Source organism: Amborella trichopoda, chromosome 8 (genome assembly GCF_054954075.1).
Source record: "Amborella trichopoda isolate Santa Cruz 75 chromosome 8, AtrichopodaSantaCruz75HAP2 v2.0, whole genome shotgun sequence".
NCBI lineage: Eukaryota > Viridiplantae > Streptophyta > Magnoliopsida > Amborellales > Amborellaceae > Amborella > Amborella trichopoda.
The window spans coordinates 36,748,130-36,765,737 of record NC_142343.1 but is presented as its reverse complement, the minus strand read 5'-3'; the positions used below and the strand labels follow the sequence as shown (position 1 = coordinate 36,765,737).

At 35.1% G+C, this 17,608-nt stretch overlaps 2 protein-coding genes across 3 annotated transcripts; one reads left to right on the top strand and one right to left on the bottom strand.

Moving 5' to 3' along the window:
* The first annotated feature begins 217 nt into the window (after positions 1-217).
* LOC18437109 (uncharacterized) lies at positions 218-6,925 on the top strand. Of its 2 annotated transcripts, XM_088874311.1 has the most exons (6): positions 297-696; positions 839-909; positions 1,337-1,407; positions 5,366-6,068; positions 6,200-6,283; positions 6,528-6,925. In XM_088874311.1, the coding sequence occupies exons 4-6, from the start codon at positions 5,369-5,371 to the stop codon at positions 6,635-6,637; spliced, it is 894 nt and encodes a 297-aa protein (XP_088730437.1). In that variant the 5' UTR covers positions 297-696; positions 839-909; positions 1,337-1,407; positions 5,366-5,368; the 3' UTR covers positions 6,638-6,925. The 2 variants fall into 2 exon arrangements, with proteins under 2 accessions (XP_006847397.1, XP_088730437.1); XM_006847334.4 differs by lacking the exon at positions 1,337-1,407 and having other exon boundaries at positions 218-696.
* Positions 6,926-10,489: 3,564 nt separating this feature from the next.
* Positions 10,490-13,058, bottom strand: LOC18437110 (protein NODULATION SIGNALING PATHWAY 2). The gene has a single exon (XM_006847335.4). The coding sequence runs from the start codon at positions 12,308-12,310 to the stop codon at positions 10,622-10,624; it is 1,689 nt and encodes a 562-aa protein (XP_006847398.1). The 5' UTR covers positions 12,311-13,058; the 3' UTR covers positions 10,490-10,621.
* Positions 13,059-17,608: the final 4,550 nt, after the last annotated feature.

The following is a 17,608-nucleotide window of genomic DNA, read 5'->3' as shown; positions in this document are numbered from 1 at the left end:
AAAGTTGAATTTTGGAAACTTTTCCAAAGAAAAAATAAAGTTCTTCAAGTGGTAACAATTTCGAAAGCTCCAAAAACAAAAAAAAGTGGAACTTCGTCACGTGTTCGAATATGTACCTATTTGTACCTATTTGGTATTTTAAGAAAAGCAAGGGACTTGCCTTGTCTTGCTCATGTAGTCACATTTTACTGGGGGCGTAAGCGTAAATCCAACTTTCACCAAAGAAAAAGAGTTTTTTCAGCATTTGGATTTTGGATTTTGGATTTAGAGAGATAAATTGAGGCTGTTTTGAATTTAGACCACTTTCTCTTCTTTCAGTTCTCTCTCTCTCTACTTTGAGTTCTTCTTTTCTCTCTCCTATCTCTCTATCTCTTCTTTCTCTATCTCTCTCTCTCTTCAGGAGACCCCGCGGTATAACTCGGTTTGGGGCTCCCTTTAAATGCTTTAGGACCGTTTGGGTCTCCCTCTTAAAGCGTGCTCTCCCTCTTTCTCTTTCTCTCTCTAACCCGTCTTCTGGTTTCTGCTCTGTCATGGCGCGCGGATCTCGAGGCATCTCTTTGCTCTAGCTCCTTTTATAGCAACTATTTTTTATCAATTCATAATGGCGCCTCCTCCTTCTTCTCCTTCATCTTATATACATGGAACCTACAGTTTCTAAGACTTGCTTCTCAGTGCCATTGCTCCCCAGTCGAAGAGGTCTCTCTCCTTCTCCCTCTCTCTCCCTCTCTCTCTTTTTGTTTAGGTACTTTTCTGATGGAATGTGCAGAAACCAAGGTGGGTTCTTTTTCTCAGTAGAGTTAATGTTTTTTATTCCTATCTTTTCTGTCTCATTGAACAGATTATAGGTTACTGAAAGTGGATTCCTTGGAGCCTGATCAAGTAGTTACTCAGAGTACAGGAGTTTCTTTTGTAAGTTCTACTGTTACTGAACTGGTTTTCTTGCCTTTTTGGGTATTTTATTTTGCGAATAATATTTCTTATTTGTGATTTTTTTTTAATTCCATAGGGGGTGGATTAACTCTTGCTAATTGTTTTCCAGAATGACTAAGATCTGCATGAACTGAATAGCTTATTTTGATTTTTGGGGTTTTGGGGTTTGTTTTCAATTGGGTTTGTATATTCTGTGATTTATTTAAAAATTCCTCTTTTTAATAATGGTTTTTTATATTCTCTTTTATTACTGATAGTTTAATCTTTTGTTCTTTTATATATATATATTTTTTTTGAGTGGAAACAATTAAAGAATAAAACTAATTATTTATACTGGCTTCATGCTTACTTTATCCTGGTCTATAACCTTTGGTTCAGTGTTAATTATTTTCCTGTAAAAATTTAGACTTCGGAGGGAGTGCTATCTTACCGTGTTATTGGTAATCGGATTGTCAGAGCTGTTACTCTAGGCAGTGGGTACTGTTCTTCCTTTCGTTTTCCTTTCTCTTGCTTTTTACTATGTTATGCAGCATAGTGTGTTAAGTGAACTGGGCCATTTTGATATCAAAGGGATGCTTTACAGTCTGAGCTGCATAATCATCGGCTGCTATGGAATTTGGATCTCAGAAATTACAGATTGCGATGGAGTTTCTACTGCTCCATTGATTGGGAATCTTAAATATGAATTTGACCTAGCTGTTAAAAGAATTGCCCATTGTAACTTTCGGAATGACATTTAAGTAAAAATCTGACGAGGATATTAAGGAGCTTTTTCAATTATATTTATGGTCAAGAAATATTTTTAGTTTATACAAAGAGCTGGATGATTGAATCTTGTTCTTTTCAACTGGAATATGTGAATGAAATTATAGATTTTTTTTAGTGTTTATTTGTTATACTCTTGGAGAAGATTATCTTTTCATTGATTCCTGTTTCTGCTCCCTCATGTGTTACCCTTGATGTTTCATGTAACTCTAAGCCCGATATTAATACTTGGAATCCTTTTTATTTAGACTTTTCAGTATTATGTATGAAGTAGAAATATGGTTGACATGATAATGAACTTTTTTAATGCAATGTATTAAACACAAATGTATTTAACAGAAGGGATTTGGTGCATCTTTTACCAGAAGGGAGTTGGTGCATCTTATAACTATCAAAATGAAAGAAATTTAGAATGTTTCATTTCATGACTTCGTCTATCTATTTATTATTGAATGCCTCTTAGCAAATCTGTGTGCCATCCTATCTTTTACTGTAATTATTTCATGCATAACTTCCATTTACAGACGGTTTGTAGGCTAATTTCTGATAGTTATATTTTTAAATTTATGTTTTCTTAATCTTGATATATTTATCTTTCCCTAAACAAGTCGAAGGATTTGGCTAGTGGGAAGGTTTCCTCTTGTGTCTGTATTCCTTGATGCCCTATTGTTTCATGAGTTGGTTTACTCCTCTGAGTTTACAGATGGCAAATTCAAGCATTAAGACAGATTGGTTTAAGTCAGTGAATACAATTCTAAAGAGTAAATGGGTGAAACCCCATGGTTCCCCATCAATATTGACATTCATAAACTTGAGCAGTATCTTCTTGGATGGTTCTGTAGATGGACTGATTCCCTGTGGGTATCAAATAGACGTACTCAAAGAGTAACCATTCTTTGACATGTGCAACACTATCTTTATTAGCTTCAAGAACATGATAAGATGGCTTAAATTCACATTTCTTAGATGAGTTGCAACCCCAGGTATATACCTTACAAACTTATATCTTGGAAGGTGCATTTCATAAATAGCTCTAACTTCGATGCTGTATTTAGAGGAACTAATGATTGTACTTTTTGAGTACAAATGTTTGATAATAAATATAGTAGTATACTGACAATGACAATGTTTAAGACATAAGGAGAGGTTGAATCGAAATAGTGGCTGCTATTTCGATTTGTTGGATTCCACTGTTGTTTGAACTACATGAACGGATGACATCATAAATTAGTTCCCCGTTTGGACAGGCCACCATTATGGGAACGTGGCACTTTTCTTTCTCCACCTATTTAGGAGTGAAAAATGGTCCAGCTCAGTCCGCTCCACTGTTCGCGGTGGCGGACTTTTTTGGCTCCACTTTAATATGACAACACCCTCTGAACTCCTGCAAGTCTTATTAAAAACCTGTTTTTGGTTATTCCAAATAACTGCCTTCCTTAATTTTGCTGCATACAGAGAGGGGTTCGTGTTGACATGGGTCTTTATTTATTTTCTCAAATTCACCATCTCCACATTTTTTTTCCAAAATTTGTTTCTAAACAACAGCACCTTATCAGTTATTTAGGAAAGGGTCTTCTAATCTTTCATGCATGCTCAATCCATCCTGAAGTACAAAGTCATCTGTAATTTTTGCTTCTCTTTGCTTGCTAAGTCATATTGTGAGGCTGAGCATTCTCTTTTGGAAAGGCTCATTCCAGGTTTGTGCACAGTATATTTTGTACAGCAATTTGTATTTGTATTACTTTACATACCTATTGAATATACTTTCTTGTACTAAAAAAAGATGCTCTTATATTTGGTTCCCACGTGTGAACTTGTAGAAGGGGTGCTTTCTGAGTTGGCTGCTCTACCATTTATTTTTATTTTTTAAATGCTATTTCAAAATATTGCTTTTGTAGAAGTTCAATAATTTACAATTTGTGACATGGTGTTACAAACTCCAACATATTTATTTATTTTATTTTATTATTATTGTTATTTTTAAATATTGTATTAGAACCTATGGTAGTTTCTTTAAAAATAGGAAAACTGAAATACCAATATCTTGTAAAAAAAAAAATTTATTTGAAAATTCAGGTTTTTGGTGGAGGGGTAAAATCGGAAAATGCCCCTCATGCCAGTCTGATTCATATACGGAAAGGGCGATCAATTAATATGCATAGGTCATAATGTCAAAATTTCAAAATAAGTAACTATTACGAGTTACTGATTTTGGCCAATTCAAGGTTTTCCTACTCTCTAAGTTCTTCTATTAAGTTTTATTGAAATATTACAAGCTTTTTTTTTCCGCGGGATATGGCCCGAAGTTGCACAAGAAATGGATATCTTTCAAATATTAAGAAGAAAAAAACAAATGGATATCTTTAAGATGTCAATACTCAGGGAAAACTTAGTGAGTCTAACTTAGACTTGCCCAACTTACTCAGACTTGGTAGGTTGCCAAGTCTGGAACTGGCCAAGTATGACTTGTTTTCAATATTTTATTGTTATTTTTGTTCGTACTAGTCGATTCTTTTAGACCCTGCTCAGGTTCAGGAGCATAGTAAGTCTCTAGTCCTTGTTTTCTAACACTGTCCACTGTAACGAATGTGAATGAATTGTTCATTTTGAGTTTTATGGTTCAACTGCATTTAGAAATGAACACCTGAGATGGTTTCTGGGTCTAGTTCCTTTAATCAGGTTTAGTTTTAAAGATATGGCTTTTGATGGCTCCATATTTTTTTTTTTTAAAGATTTAAAAGAGCTTGCTAGAGAATTAGGTTCACTGATCAATGCAATAGCAGAAGGGTGCTTCTTGCTTCCCTATGCCTAGTGCACGAATAATTCAGACTCTAGTCTTTCTTTAGTAATTCTTCACATGTAGTAAGTTCATAATTTGAATCTTCTGTTGAAGTGTGCTCGCATTCGAATCAAATGACTTTTATTCGGAATCCTTCACATGTGAGAAGCTCATATATGTTAAGATATTTTTTTACATTGTTTCGTGGTTTTCTGCCATGTTGGGTACTAATAGAAAGCCCATGCCCTTGCATGGACACAAAAGAGAGAAAGCGATATTCGGGTCATATGTCCCTTTGTTGTGGAAGCGTTGGTTATGTTTGATAGAAAATTTAGGTAGACTTCATATTTGGGAGAGAGAACAACAAATTATGATGGGGTTTTCTTCACATAGAAAGACGGATAAATGATAGCAAGGGGGGCAAAATGGAGGGTTACAATCTTCTATAGGGAAATCAAGGGCCTTGACAATTTTTTTTTTTTTTTTATATCACTGAGAAGTCAGTTCAAGACAATTGGAAGGTAGTATGGATTTATGGAAGTTTGATTTTAAAGGTTAAATGTAATACTTACTCTGCAAGTACCGCAAAGGATTTGTAAACAATGCTGACATATCATTATGGCACTTTTACTCTCCAGAGAATGTTTGGATGCTGACCAGTTTTAAAATAGGTGAGTTATATATGGAATGGGTTGGTCTTGAATAGAGACATTTGGTATCGATGACCCTAAAGTATTTCAAGAGTCTAAAGTACGTGCCATTTATATTATCACAATGTCTCTGAAGAAACACAACAATTTGACTTCATTACCTCCATGTGTCCATATTTTCTTTTTCTGTTAGGACCAAAAATGTGAGCTTGGATTGATGTGTTCTTATGATTTGATGCAGCTCATGGGTAATCCCACCGGGAATGGAATTGAGGCCATGCATGGTAATATTCCTAAGCCCCCCTTGCCTTTCCTCCAAAAGTCAAGCTCTTCTGCTGCCTTAGTTCAAACTCTCGAATCAAAGGCATCCGTACCATGTCTTTCTCTAGCAACAACCCCCCATGAGTTAAGAAACATCTCAAAAGCGGTGGAAAATGTTCCTTGTCACTCTTGGATTAAGCCTGAAAAATCGATTCTACAGCAACATCATGTTATACCCAGTTCGAGATCTCGAGCATTGAATCCGAAGGATGACAATCACAACATAATAGACTCCCATGTTGAACATCGCCGTCAACCAATGCTTGTCTTTGAAGAAAAGAACCTGAAGGAGAACTCAGAAAACATAGGGTTTCCTCTGAAAAATACAGGGGGAGAGTGTCCTAAGTTGGACAAGAAGAGGAAGCAAGATGCAAGCCCCCTCATAACAAGTCGGCCACACTTCTCTCCTTATCAGCCATCTCTTGGGGCAGTCTCCTCTGGCTCACTTGACAAAGTTGCTGATTCTCGCAATTCAGATTGGGGTAAGTTCTTGGCTCTGTCCTCTAACAATAGTGAGGTCTCAAATCCCAAGAAAGAAGATCTTCCACCCCAGCAGAGCCGTTTTGACCGCTTGCAATCGTTGTTGAAGAAGTTAGATGAGCCTGATATCGAGTTAGATAGAAGTAAGTTCACACTTCACACTACCGTCCATCTTTTCATGCTTGCCTTGTCTTTTTATTTTCTTTGTTTCTTATTAATCAATTTTTCTTAAATTATGATAAGGACTCTTTTCCTGTTTTATTTGGTCTGTCAGTGCTTTGGTCCTTACCACCTGCTGCTCGGAGCTGGCGGGCTGTGGAGCTTGAAGCTAAGGCAATATGTTTGGCCTTAGAAGAAGGTAAGAAGCAAGTTATAGCAGGTCTTACTTATATGTGCATGTATGCTTGGAACCTTAAAAACCAGTTTTAGAAAAATTTTAGCCTGTCACTAATTAACTACAATAATTTATTCAGTTTTTGAGCTGTCTTCCAAAAGTTTCGGAAAGAAACATGTATCTTTAGTTGATTACCCGATCTGGTAATAGTGTGAGTTGGTTAACAAATATATGGATGTGGCTTCTAATGGTCATTCTGTATCTGTAGCCAAAGAGTTGAAGAGGATGAGAGTCTTGGGTGTGCTTACAAAGAGTTCGCCGAAGGGAGATGGTGTACCACAAAATGAATGGTTCCAGGAGGACGTCAAGGCTTGCTGATCAATGAAAATTTTTGAGGAATATGTGAGGTCTGACTGCAAGATGACAGCAATCTGACTTTGCGGATGACTGATCGATGAAATTAATAATGGCAATGCAATATCCAACCATGATTGCAGTGGTGGGTATTGGTTTTAATAACTTTGGCCTACATATACTTTACTTCAAATCAATGTTTCAAGCACTGGTGTAAAGGTGTTGATTGGCTGGGAGCGCAGTATCTGCCGATTTATCAGGGTTTTGAAATGGATAATTATAAACCAATAGAAAATTATACTTATTTTAAAATCTAACTTTCTTATGTGTGATGTGGGATAAATGTTGGATGGAATTGATGTTAAAGGTGATCTTTTTAATGAAAAAGATAAAGATACAACTCAGTTTATGTTGGCTTCAAATTTCAACATCAAAAGGAAGAAGAAATGGTCTTTCAACATAAACTCTGTACTTCAATGAAGCCAAAAGGATTTGTACTCCTGTGGGAGTATACTATCTATTTAATCCGCCAGGTAAAAGCCCACTTAGAATTTATGTTAGGACCTCAAATTTTAGGGATGTAACCTATTAAACCCATAGATTAACCTCATTAAAACAAATTTCCTAATAGCATCCTGCACATTGAAAAGAATTAATGTCTCAAGATTTAATAGAGATCATCCAATTTTTAGATGGTGAGATATAGCCGTTAGAAAACTCAAATATCAATTTTTTTTTTCTTGAGAATGATCACCTAGTGATTATTAGGTGGTTCATAAAATTTCAGATTGAAAAATATCCTCCCTGGGGAGTATGATATATGTGCTCTTTAAAATCCTCCCTACGGGGTACATTATATGTGCTATCTGATGAACCATGTTGTTTATGGTAAAAATCAGTAAAATTGGTTTTTATTGTCAAAATGGAAATAATGATGTGTTTTAATGAAAATTATAAAGATACAATAGAGTTTATGTTCAAAAAAGGGGAAGAATATAATGAGACCATTTATTATAAGGTGGTCACAATTAATCGTGACCAATAGATGTGAAATTTGGTGGCTGCATTTCTTTTCTTGACCAAGGTCAAAGTTAAATTTTTTTTCTTGAACTTTGTGATACATCCAAAGTTATTAGATTTTTGAAAATCTCGAATTTTGTGAGATGGTTGTAATAATTGTTATCTCATTGTACTGAAGAAACATAAAAACTCAAAATGGAAATAATGGTTTTCGAACATTATTATTGAATTTAGTTATCAATTAAAGATGGCACTTTTTTTAAAATGCATTTATTGTAACAATTCTTATCGTTGTCTTTGGACTTCAGTGCGTACAACTACTGCCCTGGGAAAAGAGGTAGGAGGATTTTTTTTTTTAATATGAAATTTGGGGATCCCCAGATCATTGATGATGATTTTCAGTGTTGGAAAATTGGGTCGGGTATTACTCGGGTTCCGGTATGGCTGAGCCCTAGTAGCCCGAAGTCTCACTTGGGGATTTTAAAAAAATATTAAAAATCTTAAAAAATAATATGTTTTATTTATATTTTCTCTCATTTTGATAAAGATTTGAAAGTATTTTGGTTATAAATACTTATTTTTATATATATATTTTTTTAAATTTTTCTAAAATACCCTTAGTCACAAACTCATTTTTGAAAATTTATTTTTTCGCTATTTTTCTAATCACAATTAGTTGAGTTTATTTAAATTTAGTTTGAATATACTTTTTTATTTTTAGATTTATATATATAGATATATATTTATAATCTTGTTCATTGCTAAAGTACTCGGCCCTGCTTGGGTCTGAGCATCTCGGACTCGGGTGAGTACTCGGCTAGGGCATTTGGTAGGGTAGTAGGCCAAGTCGTCTTTTAAAACATTGATGATTTTCAAGAAAAAAATTGTAGTTATGAGTTCTTAAACACCTCGATCTTGCCATTCAAAAAATGAGGTGGTTCTTGACGGTTCTTGTTCAATCTACGGTTATCTTATTGGGGCACAATATTTTCTATAGAGGTTAGATCCCCAAAATTTAGGTTTCAAGAAATATAAGGAGCTTTTATCCCAAAGAGCAAATGCATAGTATATGCTCGCATGGGACAACGAATCATTTCATTTTGAAGAAATCTATAACATAATTGCTATAAAAACTTGCAAATATTGGGTCACATTGGCCGGTGACTTTTATAGGGTACACTACCAAGGATTGTGACATAATATTGTGGGCCGGTCTAAGCCAATTAGGGGTGGGCAACCACAATATTGTATTTTTTAATATGACATTTTGAGTTCTATTTTTACTGATTTTTAAGTTATTAACATTTTTTTTTTTAATGCTATAATAATAGTACATCATAGTTTTATAGAGGTTGTTTGTTTTATTCTCTTTCCATTTATATTTCTATATTCTTTTGGGAAAGTCTCCTATCTACATCATGTGGATGGGTGGCTATAATTGAGTTTTATTTTTATTTAAAAGTGATATTTATTTCATATTTAGAAAATATTTGTATTTTAATATGGCATATTAAATAAAAATAATAAGTAAATATTTTAAACAAATAAAGTTGATCAAAATACCTTAAATTATTTCAAGGGCATTTTTGCCAATTTTTTGTTGAAAATATTTTTTATAGTTTTACTTGTTAAGCTATATTAAAATACATCTATACCCCAAATTTGAAATAATTATCATTTTAAAAAATAAAAAATAAAATTTAAAACTCTTTTTGGGCCATTGGATGATTGTACAATCTTAGCTTCAATAATTTGAAGGAAAATTGTTTGATAGGGCTGCAGCTCTATCAAAATAAGTAAAGCTTATTTCATAACTTATCGAAAATTACAATTCAAACATTGAAAAAACTTTACATCAATCATCTCAGCATGAGCATTGTGGTTCTGAAAAATAATTAGGATTTTAAGCTCTAAAAATTGTATATATTATAATAAATTATTTAGACCGTCCATTTCACAATAAAAATAAGTGTTCATAAATCCGCAAGATCTATACTTTTTTTTGAGTTTCAAATCCTATTTTTTGTATTAGAAATTAATTTTAGATCCATCATGGAGATTTCTATTGTCAAATGTGTTTTCTGGACACATATATGATGTAATGCTTTATTTAGTTTTCATAAAGCCTAGGCCCTATAGAAACTTCATCCGACATAATCAAAAAGTGCTTTGTAATCCAATGGATCACGTTTTGTGCTCTATCAATCACCGTCCATCATCAGTGATGGTGATGACGTGGAGGGACTATGTTTCCATGGTCCACTAGACTATAGTCCATTTCCCCTTTTTCTTATTATGATCATGCCTCCTGCTGTTTCATATGCAGCAGTCATACAAATTGATAAAAATGGGATCTCAAAAATTGGGGCTAACATCTTGATTGGCAGATAAATGGGATATGAATTCAGATGAACAGGGGATAAAACCTCTGAGGCATCCAAGAATGTGTTTGTTTTTAGGCAGAAATTGCATGATAAAAACTGTTTTTAGGCAAAAATTGCATGATACAGGCTAATTAATGGTGCATTGATTTTCATGTTATATGGTCCTGGCAAATAGTAAGCTTAAAATTAAAAACGTATGTTGTAGAGCTATCATTGATTTTCATGTTAGATGCATTGGAGATGTAGATCAATGATAGGTTTTGTGAGACAAAGGGATGGCTAAGTTTCATGTGAGGGCTGTCATGTTTCATGAAAGGATTCCTCCATCATTGAGTAGCTCATCATGCTAAGAAACGGCAGGAGGTTTGCAGCCTTGTTGAAACTTACGCAGTATTCATAGGAGATGGAGGAATATGAATGGTATTTGATCTCATTTCTTCTTGAAAATGGTATGTTGCACAAAGTGCAGTTAACAAGAATATGTGGTATTTGATCTCATTACTTCTTGCAGCTATTTACAGTTTTTTCTATTTTTCAATTATAAAAAACTGTGTAGATCCATTTACAGAACACTCTAGAATCACATAACTCTGTTTCCCTTTCTCTACCTCCAAGCCGAGACCCGAACGAGGGGAGTCCCTCGCCACTTCAGAACCATCTCGTTCCGTCTCTCCCCAACCACTTCTACCCCATAGCTCCCCTCACAGGCTCTCACCAACTCCCTGGCCTCCACCACACTTCCCTCACTCAACCCCACACCTATCAAACCACTGAACTCGAAGTCCGACTCAGGCCTGATGGGCCCAATATTTCCAAAAAACAGGCTTTCAAAAACTGTCCTTGCAAGCCCTTGCTTTGGTAGCTGCCACTCCATGGACTCTAAAAGCCCATGTAGGCCCAATAGGCATCCATCAAACCCACCCTCTCCTACACACCCTCTTCCCATTGTCACAAGCCCAACATGCCCACACGCCTGCAAAAGCCCATGAGCCTTTTCCAAGGCCCGTCTGCTCCCCATATGGGGCAACCCCACCATATAGTTTACCACAACCCATTCACCAGCCCTCTCTTCCATGAACAACTCCTTCACCTCCACCATGCTCGTCTCTTCCACGCACAACTGCACCCTCACTGCCTCAGCCCACTCACAAAGCCTTCTCTTTGTCTCTCTAAACCGCTCTCCTTCCGTCCTCACTGCTGTTATATGCACAGCCCGAACCTTCGAACTGTGCGCAAGCCCCTGCAAAAGTGGAGGCCATTGAAGGCCATCACCGATGTCAAAGTCCACTATATGAACCCTTTCAGCCCATTGAGGGATGGATTCGATAATGGCTTGGTTCGCTGCAAAGTGAGCGAATCGCCCATAAGGGAAGATCTCATAAAAGGCTCTAAGGGCCACCATATAATTCTTTTGAGCCTCTCGAACCAAGTAGTCTGTTTGTTTCTGGGCCCAAGTGGGTTCAAGGGTTCGAACCATATTGAAACACACTCGTTCCATAGTCGAGCCCACTGGTGAGACCTTCTCTGCTATTCGAGATATGATCACATCGGCTAGGTCCCTTGAACCCTTCTCCATTGCTTCTCCTAGGGCTTTCAGTAGGTGAAGAAGGCTCAATTGCAGATCTTGGGCTTCTTCTTCAGCCTCCCATGGTAGGATCATTTGCTTCTCAGAATCAGGGAAAACCTGAATTTTGTTGGATTCTGATAAGCCATTATTGGAATTTTCAGTGGTGTTGAGGAACACCCGATCCGAAAATTCTCCGGATTGTGAGAACCCATTACTAGAAACTTCACTCGTTTTCAGGAGCGAAATACTGGAAACTTTGCCAGATTCTGAGAGCCCACTACCAGAAATCTCTGTTTCGGAGAAATTGGTATTGGATTCTGGGTACCCAATTTCTATAGGGGAATTGGGGTAATCAGGAAAAGGTGTTATAAAGCTCTGAAATACATGGTTATCATTGTACTGGTTTTCAAGGTATCCATTGGAATACTGGTTTGAGGGGTACGCAGTTGGGCTGTTGAATGAGTCTTCCATGGCTGATTCAGAGAATTCATGGCGATTGAGGGGGACTGCTATGGACTGCAGAAATCCATGGTTATCAGAGGAAAGGCCTGAAATGTATTTTGTTGAGGTATCACATGAATCTTCCATGGTCGAATCTGAGTATTCGTGGTAATTGTTGATCAAAAAGCTCATGTCCATGCCATGTTCCGAAAAATAATAACTAGGGCGGTACTCGGTTTCAAAGGCATCAAAGTTGGTCTGAGCATAATACTCTAAACAATTCATGGCGGCTAGAGATAAGGTATTAGAAGAGAGGAAAGAAGAAGTTGGGGGGGAAGACTATAGAGAGAAGGTGCTAGTATTTCTGTTAATTGGTGGCTGGATGTGGTAGGTATAGGGAAGAGAGTTGAGAGAAGAGGAAGAAAGAAGAGAAGCAGAGGAGAAGAGATAAGAGGGGTATGAGTTTGTGAGAACACAGTGGGTGTGTATATAAAGGGAAGGGAGATAGGAAGGATGGAAGAGCAGTATCTTTCATGGATGATGAGGAGGGTCTGGAAGTGCCCTTAGGGTGTTCTCATCTTTGGCTTGGCTTTTCGTTGGAGAAGATTGAGAGCAGCTGGTGTTGATTTTTTATTTCTAAAGAAGTTGGGCTGGAAATTCCTCATCAAGACAGAGACAGGAGAAAGAGAAAGGTTGTCCCTGCCTTTATTTTATTGTTTAAAAGGCATTGGACCAGTTTGAGAGAGAGAGAGAGAGAGAGAGAGAGAGAGAGTTTAAATATGTTGAAGAAAGTGTGGAAAGGGATGGGTAGTAGATAGAGAGATAGGGTTTGCAAAAGATGGGATGCAATTTCACAGAAAAAGATTGGCTGTAAGACTGTAACCATTTAGAAAGAAAGTGGGACCAACTCTATTGATTTACCGCAAAAATGTTTAGAAGAGAGAGAATTTGTACGAGGCCGAGGCCTTAGGGCGGGGCGCACCTTCAAATAGTATTGTAAGATGTTTTAGTAATAGAAATTTTTGTGATGTCTTGAAAATTTGATTTCATATCTAATTATAAATTTTTAAATCTTTAAAAATAGTATAGATCAAGCATATCGTTGAACACTTAAAAATTAACCGTTTAAAAAATGCATTACAAGATGCATTGTTTTCTAGATTTAAAATCTATTTTTTCTCATGTTCATGCATCTTGCGAATGAGATGATTGATTTGAGGAGTTTTGAGCATCCAAATAACCTCTTCTAATAAATTTTTGAGTCGTCTTAATTTGATTATTTAGAGCCTCACCCTCCTTATATGAGAAAGAAACAGGAAGGTATTAATGCCGAGAGAGAAAAGTCGAAAAAATAGGAAAAAAATTAAAGAGAGTTTGGATAATTGGGAGAGAGAGAAAAGTCGCAGAAATAGGAAAAAAATTAGAGAGAGTTTGGATAATTGGGAGAGAGGGAATTGCATCAACTTGCGAGAGAGAGAGTAGATAATGTGAAAGGGAGGGAATTGCCGAGGGGCTTCAAACTTCTAAGTTGGAGTGTTGGACCATCTTCTCTTACTCCTCGGCCATGGATTTGGGAATTTGAAGAATGTGTGGGCCCACTGGATGGTGTTGATGTGGGACCATTGCTGGTCCGTTTTGAGGGTAAATTTGCACCGCATGGCATGGTTAGTTTTTGAGTTTAGAACGTCTCTCCTAATCACCCTGCTAATATGACTTGTCTTTCTGATTAAGGAATACTCTCTCCCTCTCTCTCACATAATTAAAGTTCCCCCCTTCCCCCTCTTCCTCTTCCTCTCTTTCTCAAGTCTACTATCTCTCTCCACGCTCTCTTATCGAAAATTAAAGACTTCTCTTTCTTAGGGTGGCAATGAGTCAGGTTTGAGTCGATCCAGACCCAACCCATTTAGGTTCTACATGTCAACTTTTTTAAATTCCACTTGGATCTAGAGCCGGGTGACGTCTCTTGGAGCTCTATAAAAGATGTCTTTTTTTTTTCCATACAAACCATACTCTCTTCTAAGACATTTTCTCACACAGTACGTCATATTCTCACTGATTTTTCATGGAGTATTCTTAAGCACTCGTCCCTCACTCTTTACTCGAAAATACAAAACTTTGATGCTCTACACAGTGGGTTTCAAACTTGGGTGTACGAGTTGCCATTCCTTATGCACATAAGTTACAATATCAAAAGGGGCTAAATATCATCTGAGAAAGCACTATGTATGCCCTAAAACAACAGGGTTTTCACCTAACTCATTTTTTTTTTGTCCCATTTTTTCACCCAATTGATTTTCAATTATTCAAGATGATATCTCATGGGTGAAAACAAATAGACTGCCATGACTTTCTTAAAGGTCATGAACCACGATTTCATAAGGCTAGAGTGCTAGGCATAAACTTCAAAAGATGGCAACAAAATGTTATTTTTCTATTAACTACTCTCATAATAGTTTACATAGTTACTGAATCTATGCATGCACCGTAGCCATCTAATGATTTTACCGAGGAGCAAACTCAAGGCTATAAGAAGTAAATGGAGGATGACTACATTTACAAAGGTCATGTCCTCAACGCTTTGGTGGATCCCATATATGACATGTATGCATCAGTCGCCACGACGAGAGAACTATGGAAGCTTTTTGAAACGAAATATCTCATAGAAGCGTTTGTCAAAAAATGATTTCTTATTTTTATTTTTCTAGACTTCAAATTCATTGAATACAAACCAATTCTTCCTCAAGTATATGAAAAAGAGTTCGTAGTAATGAACTTATATGAAATTCAATTAGATGAATATTTTCTAGTGGGCATTATAATTCACAAACTACTCCCATCTTGGAAATAGTATCAAAAGAAAATGAAGCATAAGAAAGTGGATATTGATTTGATTCACCTTCAAGGATTTCTTCGAATTAAAGAAGATAATAGACTTCGGTAAAAGAAAGATGAAAATACAGAATTTCAAACTAAGGAAAATCTTGTTGACCAAGAATCAAGTGGTCAAAATAATAAGAAGCTTTTCTTTCCTAAGGTCCATAATGAATTCTAAGGACTAAAAGTCTAATGGCAACAAAAATAAAAGAAAAGCTTCCTATTTTGTATATGGAAAATCGTGACATTATTCGAGAGAATGGCGACAATGAGAAACCAAGTGAACATGGCCATTGATGAGCATTTTGTAGCAATGGTAACATAAATAAACGTGATCAATAAAGATGATGGATGGTGGGTTGATACTGGTGTTATCATTCATGTGTCTAATCAGTGTTGTCAAATTCGCTTCGCTTCAGCCGAAGCCTTTGGATTTTAGGCCTAGACCGAAGCGCATCGAAGCCTAATGATGTCGCTTCAGTCAGATTCAGGCCTATTTCAGGTCTTTTTCGGGCCGATTTGTGATAAAGTATTTTTTTCATTATTTTTTTGAAATTTTTATTTTAAAATTTTTATTTTAAAATTTATCATTATTTTTATATGTTTTTATGTATAAATATTTAATTTATTTATATTAAATTAAAAAAAGTCTGAAGTTTTCCTCTAAGTTGATCGAAGCACCAAATTTGCTTCATTTTTCTCACCAAATTGAAGAAGACTCTGAAGCGAATCTCACAACATTGTGTCTAACAATAGAAGTTTGTGTAAGACCTTTGAACCAGTGGATGGTGAAAATTAAGTTCAACTTGGTACTTAGGCCATGACTAAAATGCTTTGTAAGGGTAAGGTAGAAATAAACTTTAGTTTGGGTAATAGTTAGCAAGTCCCCGTTTAAACACAAATTTTTCAAAAAATCTCTGAGTTTTTGAAGTCTGTTAAGAACTCCAATTTTTTTTTTCCAAATATTTTCAAAAAATCATGTTGTTTTAATGAAACCAATATACATCCGTATTTTATATTTTTTTAAAAAAATATTTTTTAAAAAAACTTCTTCCGACTTTATTTCTTCATTAATTTATTATTATTATTATTTTTGGCATAAAGATAAGTATATTAATAGTGGCAGTAAATTAAGATTCTTGTTTTAAAAAAATTCCCTAAAAACTTTCACGAATGAGTTTGCGTAAAAACGTGTACGAAATAATACAAGCAATATATTCCCCCCAAAAAATAATTGAAACAATCTTATATTTGAAAGTAACAGGTAGAATTAGTAGAAGAGCAACCCAATGAAAAATATTTTTTTTATTCTTTAGACCCATAACTTCCTTATAAAGAGCAAGAGAGAAATTCTATGATACTAAAGATTTAGGTAGCTAGAAATTTAGTGTGAGATTTGAATTTGCTTAAGCAATTTGTTGCTTTTTTAATGCATAGAGACGTCTGATTAATTTTATATTTTATTGGTATATACAACATAACATTTTGGATGGACCACTATTTTACATATTTGGGTCTTTGCACTTTCTTTTAATTAATTGCAATCCTATATTAAGGGCGTTTTTTATTTCTCTTTGAAAAATAATCCTATACCTTGGTTCACAGTTCTTGTTATATTCTAGTTAATTCTTGTGTTAGTATTGTTGTTATTTCATTTTACGCTCTCAATAAATCTACGATATGCTTTGTGTTGTGAAAACATTTGTGACAACAGAATAAGCATTATTACTAGATTTATAAAAAGTTTCAACAACAAATTATCAGGTATTACTTTAATGGCACTAGTAAGGCTATAAAATTTTCTTTAATGGCTCTAATATATGTGTACAATAGCTACAAATCATAATCCTATATTGTCATCTTTATATTTCTGATTTTTCACTATTTTTTTTTAACCACATATGAAATATTCACAATTCTATAACTTACCTTATTTTTTGCTGATCCGTATTTTTTACCTAATTTTTTCCTTAGACTATTTGATTGGTTAACTATGGTTCATGCAAGGTTCTTACTTTAAAAAATGTGTATTACATGCCTGATATGAGAAGAAACCATGCTTCGTGATATATCTTGAATAAGAAGGGCTTTAAAATGGTCATTGGGTCTGACAAACTTATTTTGACAAAAAAATGATGTATTTATTGGTAAGGGTTACTCTTGTAATGGGAAGTTCAAATTTGATATTAATGGCATAAATAAGTCTTTTGCTTATATTGTGACTTCTTGTAATGTGTGGCATGGTAGATTATGATTCGTTAACCATGTTTCTATTACATCTTTGATTAAGTTAGGATTGATTTGACATTGTCATAAATTGTTTAAAGACAAATGTGAAGTGTGCACACAAGCTAATCCTACAGTAGAAAAAAAAAGCGACTTGGGACTATGATATAGTGATTTAAATGATGTTTTAACTAGATGTGGTAAAAGATATTTCAGTATATTTATTGATGACTTTTTGAGATATGCTTGTTTATTTGCTTAGACATGAAGACGAGACTTTTGAAAAATTTAAAATTTTCAGAGTAGAAGTGGAAATCAACTTAATAAGAAAATTAAAATTTTAAGAAGTGATAAGGATGAGAGTATTTATCAAATGATTTTAATGAGTTATGTGAAAATGATGTTATTCTTCATTTCCTTATATCCTTCAACTAAATAGACTACTAGAAAGGAAAAATATAACTTTAGTAGAAATTATGAATG